At 46.4% G+C, this 11,316-nt stretch overlaps 1 protein-coding gene across 1 annotated transcript; it reads right to left on the bottom strand.

Moving 5' to 3' along the window:
- Positions 1 to 484: 484 nt before the first annotated feature.
- LOC142312381 (uncharacterized) lies at positions 485 to 11,106 on the bottom strand. The gene is made up of 4 exons (XM_075351322.1): positions 10,995 to 11,106; positions 10,814 to 10,911; positions 10,526 to 10,616; positions 485 to 1,750 (listed from the first exon to the last, which is right to left on the bottom strand). The coding sequence occupies exons 1-4, from the start codon at positions 11,077 to 11,079 to the stop codon at positions 753 to 755; spliced, it is 1,272 nt and encodes a 423-aa protein (XP_075207437.1). The 5' UTR covers positions 11,080 to 11,106; the 3' UTR covers positions 485 to 752.
- Between the last annotated feature and the right edge of the window lie 210 nt (positions 11,107 to 11,316).

Genomic DNA, 11,316 nt, shown 5'->3' with positions numbered 1-11,316 from the left:
AATGAATGAACTACTAATCTACAGATGACTAAGGCAGGAATTCAGCAAAGCTTCAGTAACATTACTACAGATGGGAGCAAGCCACCTGCTTATGAACAGAGCAAGAATGGAATGAACTGAGTAATATCACCAGGACCAGTCCAGGGAAGAAGGGAATATTTAGGTACTAAGAGAGTATTGATGATCAGCAGCTGGGTGGAAGGTGAGCTCCTGCTGGTCCAAAAGGGGGAGAGATGAAAATCCAGCAGGAAAGCTACCTATTACAATAAATACTAACAGCAGGAATAATAGAAAATCAGGGCGCATTTTGTGCAACCAAACGCTGTGACCAGCTATTGCCAGAAACCACATGACTGTGACACAATGGATGTATTGAGCTGTTACAGCAATGCCTATATGCCCTATTGGAGACAGGATTGATATGCACACCTTTAACAAAAAAAACCAAAAAACATTCATAAGAATGGTTTAAAAAATGGCTTTATTACAGGAAATCAAATGCACATTCAACTGCACATTCTTGTCAAGCTATTATTATCTGGATATTATATTGAGGGTTGTTATTGCTTCTAAAAAAAAATGAAACTTTTTCTGAGAAATCTATAACATGTAATGTTTTAAAACTTAATAGAAACTATTTGATTTGAAAAAAAAAAGGGGGCATGAATTAGACCAGGTGTGAGTAGAAGGGAGGATTATATATGATGTGTATGAATCCTCTGATGTGCAGTTCATTTTGAACAAGAAAATGACTACTCTCCTGTGTGAATTTTATGATGTGCAGTAAGAGTTGTTTTCCTGTTAAAACATTTTCCACATTCTGAACATGAAAATGGCTTTTCCCCTGTATGGATTCTCTGATGACTAACAAGATCTAATTTAATCCTATAACACTTCCCACATTCTGAACATGAATATGGCTTTTCCCCTGTATGGATTCTCTGATGACGCATAAGATGTGATTTAATCCTATAACACTTCCCACATTCTGAACATGAAAATGGCTTCTCCCCTGTGTGAGTGCTTCTATGTTTAAAAAGATCTGCTTTGTTCTTAAAACATGTCTCACATTCTGAACATGAAAATGGCTTCTCTCCTGTGTGAACTCTTTGATGTGCAATAAGACTTGATTTCTTGGACAAATATTTTCCACATTCTGAACATGAAAATGGCCTCTCCCCTGTGTGAATTCTCTGATGTATAATAAGACTTGATTTGATGGTAAAATATTCTCCACATTCTGAACATGAAAATGGCTTCTCCCCTGTGTGAATTCTTCGATGTACAATAAGACTTGATTTCTTGACAAAATATTTTCCACATTCTGAACATGCAAATGGCTTCTCCCCTGTGTGGGTTCTTTTATGTTTAACGAGAGATGATTTCGCTACAAAACAGCTCCCACATTCTGAACATGAGAATGGCTTCTCCCCTGTGTGAATTCTCTCATGTATCGTAAGACTTCCTTTCCGGGAAAAACATTTCCCACATTCTGAACATGAAAAAGTTTTTCCCCCTGTATGAGCTTTTTGATGTTTAGCATTCCTCTTGTTATTTTCTTTTTGCTTAACAGTCTGTAATGAATCAGAAGATAGGTCCTGTTGATAAGGAATAGATGATAGATTTTTGTTGTGAAGGACTGGCTGTATATCTGGAATTATTTCACGCTCTTCAGATATATATGGCGTGATACCATAATCAGCTGCTTCAAAACTAGTAAATGGCAAATATCCTTCTGACGCACAGTCATCTGCAAGAAAAATATATATATATTTCTTTTTATTTCAGAAATGCTGTTTTGAAAAAATTAAATTAGTAGCTGACGAAGACAGGGGTACATACTGCAGACAGCAATGCAAAGACTAATACATTAGGTTATTGACCTCTTAATGACTGCTGATACACCTTTTCATGGTGGCCGTTAAGGGACCTTAATCCTTAGTGCTGCTTTTTTACGGTGTTGATGAATAATTGTATAGCGCTCCACAGTGAGCAAAAATCTAGAGGTTGACAACTGCATATGACAACGAACACCCTGTGGCATTGTTACTAATACGTTTTGGACCTGATTGAGGCCAATTAACTCCTTAGAGGCCAAAATTAATTGCAACTGCAGCATACAAATGATTAAAAGGGGGTTGTTATACTCTCTTCAACACTATAGCCCGACCCCCCCCCCCCTTCCCCGCATATCGTAAATGCACGTAACGGTAGTTGCCATTGGACCCAGAGGTAATCTGATGACCCCAGGGCACAGTGGCCTGTTATACTGTGCAAATAGCGGTGTCTAAAAGGCAGAGTCAGTTTGAAACTGGCAGGTCTCAGGCACTGCAGTGCACCAGTACAGCAATGCATGAGACTAAAGAAGAAAGAAATGCGCACAGAAAACACGAAAACTTTTTTGCCACTAAAAACACAAATATTGTGTTAAAACAAAAATAAACAAAAAAAAAAGTGTATACATAATTGCTATTGCCATGTCCGGAACGATTTATAAAAAGGTCAAGTTATTTACTTTTACGACAAACATAGTAAAAGGACAATTTTTACAATTCAAAAAATATAGCTTTTTCATCATACTATTGTTAAAAAAAAAACCCCAAAAACCCATGGTGGAGCTGAAAACAACAAACTGTAGCGCTGGCGTTCCTGTATTGCTCTGACCCTACCCAGCAGGGAAGCAGACTCACTTAGGCTGCAGCTAACCTGCACTCTTGCCCTGCTTACCCGCTGTCCTCCACAGGTGAATCTCCTTCCTCCTGCTCCCAGGGCCGAGAATGCGCCTAGGGTACGTGCGCGCCTACCCTGCTCTTGAGGGGCCGTCGGGCCATATTACAGAACTGCCTCTCACTGAGAGGCACTAGGTACTTAATGCACCTTCCTACTAGGATAGATGCCTGAGCAACATGGTCAGCCAATTAGTGTATGTCCGTCTAGCTAGCTAGTTGTCAAGTCCCGTTGTCCAGCATCCATTACTTGTGCTAGTGTTCATCTATCCAGTCCTGTCTCCCTGTCCCAGCCATACCATCTGTACCTGCCTGTCCTGTCTACCTCAGCCATCCCGGCTGCACCTGCCTGTACATGCGGCCGTAAGAGCCTGCCTATCCATACCTGAGCCCATCCCTGTGCTAGGGCTCAGTTTCCACTGGTCACTGCCCTGGGAGTGGCACCTGGCATCTGCTTCGGTAGGCACTTAGTAAAGTCCCTCCAATTCCTGGGTATGCCTGGGTCCCTCCTGTGGTCCAGTGGGTCCACTCTTGTTCGCCGCCTCATCAGAAGCAGCGAGGGTTTCGTCTGAGTCGCATTTTTGTGGGATTTATACGGAAACCACGTTGTAAGTGTAATGTGATCCCAATCTTATATGGAAAGTTATAAAAAAAAAAGTCATGTATCCCAAAATATTACTAATAAAAAACCCAACCCATCCCACACTAAACCAGCCCCCACTCAGGTCCGTCATCTGTCACTAGAAATATCGGGGGGTTCCACTTTACTGATACCATGTTTCCCCGAAAGTAAAACACAGTCTTATATTATTTTTTCTCTGAAAAATGCGCTAGAGATAATTTTCAGGGTAGGGCTTATTCTCGGGTAAACACGGTTGGGGTTAAGTTTACCACCCCCAAAAAAACACATACTCCCCTTCTCAGGAGAATCATACTCACCAGACCCAGGACGTCTGCGTCGCTCCCAGGTCCTCCTGTGATCTTCGGCAGGCAGTGGTGTAACTAGAGTTTGATGGGCCCCGATGCAAAGTTTGGACTTGGGCCCCCCTCTACGTACACTGACACTTGGGGTACGGAACAATAACACTCGGAGTACAGGATAATGCGCTGACACTTGGCTCTTTCCCTCAGCACCCAGCTTTCCCATATCAGAGCATGAGAAAGCTAGGTGCTGAGGGAAAGAGCCCTTTTCCCTCAGCACAAAACGTTCCCATCCCCTGCCTGTATCTTTGTCCCCCCTTGTATATAGTTCTCCAAATACTATAATGGCCCCCACATAGCCTTCCATGTTGTATAAAGGGTCCCACATAACCCTTCATATTAGTATGCAGCTCCATAGTCCTCCATGTATTATAATGCATTTCTCATAGTTCTCCATATATTATAATTCACCCCATAGTGCTCCATATATTATACTGCGCCCCATAGTCCTTCGTATATTATAATTCACCCCAGGCCTCCATATATGATGCAGCTAGCCCCCCCATGTATAATGCAGCCAGCCGTCCATGCTGCATGTATAATGCAGCCAGCCCCCCCATGTTCCATGTATAATGAAGCCAGCCCCCCATGCTCCATGTATAACGCAAGACCCCCCATGATCCATGTATAATGCAAGTGTGGCGCCCCTGACTTGGTCAGGCATCACAGAGTACTGCACCCATGCTGGGAGAGTGCTTCCAGGTAATTCCAAAAGGCCAGAATGAGGTGTGTACACACAGACACATAGCAACCAGGACTCCCACACCTTGAGGGGACCCTTGGGTAGCCCTGAAGAGGTTAACTTTCAATTCTCAGCAAGGGGTGTAGTGGAGGGGCTGGAAGCTAGATGCAGTGGCAGACAGGAAAAGGAGGAGGAGCAAGCCAGTCTGGAGCAGTGTACAGAAGTTGCTGAAGGGAGCAGACGTACAGCCACGCTAGCCAGACCCTGCAGGTATGGTAGCTGTTAGCAGGGAAGTACAGTGACCAGAAAGTCAGCCTGAAAGACACCTGAACAGAGGCAGTCGAGTACGGGGAATGCTGGTAATTACGCACAGCACAATAATGGTAATTACGCACAGGGAACAGGTCCCTAGAGTCAGATATAGATCTACTAATCTGCTAAAACTGCCGGTGAGGGGACTAGAGGTTCCTCACCAAAGATACAGAGTTCGAGCAACAGGGTAACCCATAAGGAGATAGGGCAAGAAGCCATCTCACCAGGTCCATGCTGCCGGCAAACGGGCCAGAAAGGGAAGGAGAGGCAGTAGCAACTTTCCCTGGATGAATCCCACGATACTGCAAGTGAGGGGTTATCCAAAACAAAAGAAGTGCAAGGAAGGCGAGTTAATAGCTACCCTCAGAATGGCCTGCAGGAATTCCTGGTTCCACCTGGTATAATCTCAGCATCGCCCGGGTTTCTCACCAACCATCCAAAAGTGAGTAAACAAGTTGAAAGACTTTCTGGACTGTGTTTGAGTTATTCTGCGACCTGTGGTTCCACATACATATACCCGAGCCCCTGGGGCCAGCCTCACTCTTGGGAGGCCAAAACAACAGACTGCAGACACCATCAGCCCCAGACGCTCGTTAAACTGCAGTGGCGGTCACCCCTCACCCTGACCACAAAACCGAGAGTGGCGTCACGACTCCTATACAAGTGAACCTGACATACCTTGCCAGAAGGGTCCCTTCAGAGAAGTCCCCGCAGTGCCCCGCAGGTGACCGCTGCAACGCTGTGGTAGGCAACTCACAAGCCCCCCCACGCTCCATGTATAATGCAAGCTCCCCCACGCTCCATGTATAATACAAGCCCCCCCATGCTCCATGTATAATGCAGGCAGCCCCCCTATGCTCTATGTATATGTGGCGCCCCTGACCTGGTCAGGCGCCACCGAGTACTGCACCCATGCTGGGACAGTACTTCCAGGTAATCCTGGAGGCTGGAATAGGGTGTGTACGCACAGACACATAGCAACCAGGTCTCCCACACTTTAGAGGGGACCGTTGGGCAGACCCAAGAGGGGGCTTTCCTCCACATCTCATCTAGGGGTGTAGGGGAGGGGCTGGAAGCTAAGGTGGCAGTGGCTGTAAGGAAAGTAGGAGGAGTTAGCCAGTCTGGTAGTGAAGAAGTGCAAAAAGGTGGCAAGAAAAAGAGGGACGCGCGCTGACACGCTAGTCAGACCATGCACGTGTAGTAGCCGTTAGCGGGGGAGAACGGTTACCAGCAAGTCGGTCAGAAAGACGCTGAGGAGGTCAGATGGTCGAGTACGGAGACTCCTGGTGACTAGGCACGCACGGGGAACAGGTCCCTAGAGTAGACGTCCATTTATTTGATCTGCTAAACCTGCCGGTGAGGGGAACCACAAGTCCCACACCAACCAACTAGAGTCCGAGCCTCTATAGGCCCATAAGGAGGATCGAGCATGGAGCCATCTTCCTTGGTCCACGCTGCCGGCAAACGGGCCAAAAAGGGGAGAAAAGGCAGTAGCGACTTCCCTGAATGAATCCCACGGTACTTTAAGTCAGGGGTTATCCGAAACAAGAAGTGCTAGGAAGGCAAGTTAACGGTTACCCTTAAACCGGCCTAAAGGATACCTGGTTTCTCCTGGTTTAATCTCAGCATCGCCCAGGTTCCTCAACAACTGAAAGTGAGTAAAACAAGTTGAAAGACATCTTGGACTGAGACTGAGTTATTCCGGGACCTGTTGTTCTACACACCCGAGCCCCTGCCTGGAGCCAGCCTCACTCACGGGAGGCCATACCACCAGACTGTAGACCCCATCAACCCCAGACGCTCGTTAAACCTGCAGTGGCGGTCACCCATATTCCTGACCGCAAACCGTGAGTGGCGTCACGACCCCCATGTAAATAAACCTGACATACCTGTGGCCAGAGATACCAAAGTGAAGACCCTGTGGCGTCCCCGAAAGGTGGAGTGGTGTCCCTGGGGCGACCGCTGCAGGTGGGCGAGACACATTATGCAGGCAGCCCCCCCATGCTCCATGTATAATGCAGGCATCCCCCCCATGTATAGTGCTGGCAGCCCCCCCATGCTCCATGTATAATGCTGGCAGCCCCCCCATGTATAGTGCTGGCAGCCCCCCCATGCTCCATGTATAATGCTGGCAGCCCCCCATGCTCCCCCCCCACCCCCCTTCCCGGCCCCTGGCCACCGTGTATGCACTGATTTTAAAGAAAAACAAACAAAAAAAAAACCCAAAATACAAAAGTTCTTACTTCTCTCCTCATTCCCCGCTGCTGGCCTCTCGTCTCCTGGTTCCCCCGCTGCTCCGTCCTCACCTCTCCTACAATCCCCTGCAGCTGCGGTCGGCGACCTCCCACCCTGTGCTCTGTGCTTTCAGCACAGCGGTTGTACAGGAGTGACTTTACGCGCAGGCACAGAAGGAAAATAATGGAGCGTGGAGCTGCACAGGCCGCTCCACGCTTGTTCATTGTTGCTGTGCGTGATGACGGGGGAGGGAGGCACGGTGCCGCCGCTGACAACGGGCAGGGGGGCCCGGTGTCAGCGGCGGCACCGGGTCATATAGCGGCCGCGTGGTCTGCGCCAGATCAGCGCAACTCCTCTCACTGAAAGGAGCTGCTTGCTGATCTGCAAAGCGGGTCCCTAAGCTGCCGGGCCCGGTCGCAGTAGCAACCTCGGTAGTTACGCCCATGCCCTCCAGCAGGTATGCTCCTCGCGGTTCTCCCCTACTTCTGGCTGACACTTACATCCGATCGATCGCGCACACACACACACACACACACACACACACACTCCGTGCATTCCACCGCACTGCATCCCAGGTTCCCTTGCTGGCCTGAACCAATTGGTATCTCTGAATGTGGTGAATGTGTGTGATCTGATGTGTGGGTGTGCGATCTGACGCATGTGGGTGTGTATTCCACCGCAGGTCCTTGACGCATTCCACTGCAGGTCCTCCCTTTCGGCGTCTGGTGAGTATGATTGCGGGGTCTTCTTTCTCCTGTTTTGGGGGTGTCTGCTTTCTATAATGAAGTGTCCTGCAGGAGTCTTTAACTTTTTTAGCTGCTGGACACTTCATTATTGAACCGCAACTAGGGCTTATTTTCGGAATAGGGCTTATATTTAAGCCGCACGCCGAAAATGCTGAAAATTCCTGCTAGGGCTTATCTTTGGGAAAATGGTAGAAGAAAAAGGCTCTAAAAAAGTGACATCACCTACCCCTCATATAAAATCCAGTGAAATCTGCGCTCCCAAATTGAAATGCTCCCCCCTGCCGTCCTTCTGAGCCCTAAACCTCAGTAAGCGGACAGATATTTGGCATTATTGTGGAGGGGAGAACACAATTAATGTAATGGGTGCCAGAAGCACAAGCTGGGCTTAATGTTTGGGCACTAAAATGGTATATTCCCAATTGTGCAGGAAAAAAAAAATATGACGTGGATGTTATAATATAGTCGGTTCACCTGTACAGGAATTTGAAAAGGTGCAATTTCTACATTGGGGTCACTTTTGGGGGAGTTTTCTGCTGCTCAAGGCACCTAAGGGGTTCTGCAAATGTCACCTGCAAACTATTTTAGCAAAACTTGTTAATCAAAAGCAAGTTAGAGCTCCTTCCTGCTCAGCCCGTGTGTGGCCAAACAGTAGGTTTTCACAACATATAGGGCATTACAGTGTTCAGGAGAAATTGCGCAATAAATTGTGGGGTCCCGTTTAACTTTTTAACCCTTGTGTAACTGAAAGACTTGCAGCTAAGAATTTTTCTTTAATTTTTACCACTAAAATATTATATTTCCACGTCCCAATGTGATAAGGTTCTTTGACGCACCTCTGGGTTCAAAATGCTTTCTAAACCCCCAAATAAATTCCTTAAGCAGTGAAATTTCCAATATCTGGTTTCTTCTGGGGTCTTCTGAGGGCTCAGCGAATGGAGTGGGCTATCTAGTCAAATGGACCTGCTTTATAAAAACCAAGTATAGCTCCTTCCCATCCGATCCCTGCCGAGTGCTCAAACAGTAGTTCCCAACCACACATGAGGTATTGTCACGTCCAATATAAAATTGCATATCAAATTTTCCAGTCTATTCTCTCCTATTACCCCTTGTGTGAATTAAAACTTTGAGGCAAAAATACAATTTTAGCAGAAAAAAAACACTAGAATGTAATATAAATATATATATATATATATATATATATATATATACACAGTGCCTACAAGTAGTATTCAACCCCCTGCAGATTTAGCAGGTTTACACATTTGGAATTAACTTGGCATTGTGACATTTGGACTGTAGATCAGCCTGGAAGTGTGAAATGCACTGCAGCAAAAAAGAATGTTATTTTTTTTTTTTATTTTTTTTTTAAATAGTGAAAAGTTTATTCAGAGGGTCATTTATTATTCAACCCCTCAAACCACCAGAATTCTGTTTGGTTCCCCTAAAGTATTAAGAAGTATTTCAGGCACAAGGAACAATGAGCTTCACATGTTTGGATTAATTATCTCTTTTTCCAGCCTTTTCTGACTAATTAAGACCCTCCCCAAACTTGTGCACAGCACTCATACTTGGTCAACATGGGAAAGACAAAGGAGCATTCCAAGGCCATCAGAGACAAGATCGTGGAGGGTCACAAGGCTGGCAAGGGGTACAAAACCCTTTCCAAGGAGTTGGGCCTACCTGTCTCCACTGTTGGGAGCATCATCCGGAAGTGGAAGGCTTATGGAACTACTGTTAGCCTTCCACGGCCTGGACAGCCTTTGAAAGTTTCCACCCGTGCCGAGGCCAGGCTTGCCGGAAGGGTCAAGGCTAACCCAAGGACAACAAGGAAGGAGCTCCGGGAAGATCTCATGGCAGTGGGGACATTGGTTTCAGTCAATACCATAAGTAACGTATTCCACCGCAATGGTCTCCATTCCAGACGAGCCCGTAAGGTACCTTTAAGCGTCATGTCAAGGCTCGTCTACAGTTTGCTCATGATCAATTGGAGGACTCTGAGACAGACTGGTTCAAGGTTCTCTGGTCTGATGAGACCAAGATCGAGATCTTTGGTGCCAACCACACACATGACGTTTGGAGACTGGATGGCACTGCATACGACCCCAAGAATACCATCCCTACATTTAAGCATGGTGGTGGCAGCATCATGCTGTGGGGCTGTTTCTCAGCCAAGGGGCCTGGCCTGGTCATTTCATCCATTGCATCAATGGGAAGATGGATAGCACAGTCTACCTGGAGATTTTGGCCAAGAACCTCCGCAACTCCATCAAGGATCTTAAGATGGGTCGTTATTTCATATTCCAACAAGACAACGACCCAAAGCACACAGCCAAGAAAACCAAGGCCTGGTTCAAGAGGGAAAAAATCAAGGTGTTGCAGTGGCCTAGTCAGTCTCCTGACCTTAACCCAATTGAAAACTTGTGGAAGGAGCTCAAGATTAAAGTCCACTTGAGACACCCAAAGAACCTAGATAACTTGGAGAAGATCTGCATGGAGGAGTGGGCCAAGATAACTCCAGAGACCTGTGCCGGCCTGATCAGGTCTTATAAAAGACGATTATTAGCTGTAATTGCAAACAAGGGTTATTCCACAAAATATTAAACCTAGGGGTTGAATAATAATTGACCCACACTTTTATGTTGAAAATGTATTAAAATTTAACTGAGCAACATAACTTGTTGGTTTGTAAGATTTATGCATCTGTTAATAAATCCTGCTCTTGTTTGAAGTTTGCAGGCTCTAACTTATTTGCATCTTATCAAACCTGCAAAATCTGCAGGGGGTTGAAGACTACTTGTAGGCACTATATTATATATATATGGTGAATAGAGGTCGCTACTCACCTGGGCGGTTATCTGTAGGAATCTCCTCTTTACTCCGCTCATCACCCCTCACATATGTCTCTGTAGTATTAATATGGGGCAGATCTTCCCCCTGAAACAAATATTGTAAAAGTCACAGACAGATGGAGAAGTCCCATCTATGATCAGCTCTAATCCTGCCATCTCCACCGCTCTCATTACACAAGTATAACACATATAATACTGGAGGATAAAACAAGACTGAGCACAAGACCTTCACAGCCGTCTACACATCATAGGGAGATTTCATGGCACCTTCTCTCCATCTACCTGATGATCCTGAGGAACATCGGAATCTTCTTGTTTATAGTCCTGTGGGAGAAGAGGACGGGGACATCTCTCTGGTGTTGTCCTCTTACTGGATAGAACTGGAGGAGACACATACAGGGGCTGAATTCATTCCTTACATACAGATAATTATAGGCCGTGTGTATTTAGTCCTGTCTATTACCTGGTGATGTGAGGGGCCGGGGAACCTCCATCATGACGTCCTTGTACAGATCTTTGTGTCCTTCTAAATACTCCCACTCCTCCATGGAGAAATAGACGGTGACGTCCTGATACCTTATAGGAACCTGACACATACAATGATACCGTCACCCCCGATCCCTTCATAGCGTTACTGTATAATGTCCCAGCATTCCCAGCAGTGTCACCTCTCCAGTCAGCAGCTCAATCATCTTGTAGGTGAGTTCTAGGATCTTCTGGTCATTGATGTCCTCATGTACCGGGGGGTGAGGTGGAAGCCCCATGATTGGGCTCAGGGGTCTTCC

The sequence above is a fragment of the Anomaloglossus baeobatrachus genome, chromosome 5 (assembly GCF_048569485.1).
Source record: "Anomaloglossus baeobatrachus isolate aAnoBae1 chromosome 5, aAnoBae1.hap1, whole genome shotgun sequence".
Lineage (NCBI taxonomy): Eukaryota > Metazoa > Chordata > Amphibia > Anura > Aromobatidae > Anomaloglossus > Anomaloglossus baeobatrachus.
The sequence above is the reverse complement of the archived record's forward strand: the minus strand, read 5'-3'. Positions and strand labels throughout refer to the sequence as shown.

Bases quoted from the DNA above. Each gene is read 5' to 3' on its own strand.
- LOC142312381 (XM_075351322.1), bottom strand. From the start codon at position 11,079: ATGGAGGAGTGGGAGTATTTAGAAGGACACAAAGATCTGTACAAGGAC. The intron at 10,617-10,813 runs GTAGATGGAGAG...TATTTGTTTCAG, and splicing joins ATGTTCCTCAGGATCATCAG to GGGGAAGATCTGCCCCATAT. The intron at 1,751-10,525 runs GTGAGTAGCGAC...TTTTTCTTGCAG, and splicing joins TCCTACAGATAACCGCCCAG to ATGACTGTGCGTCAGAAGGA.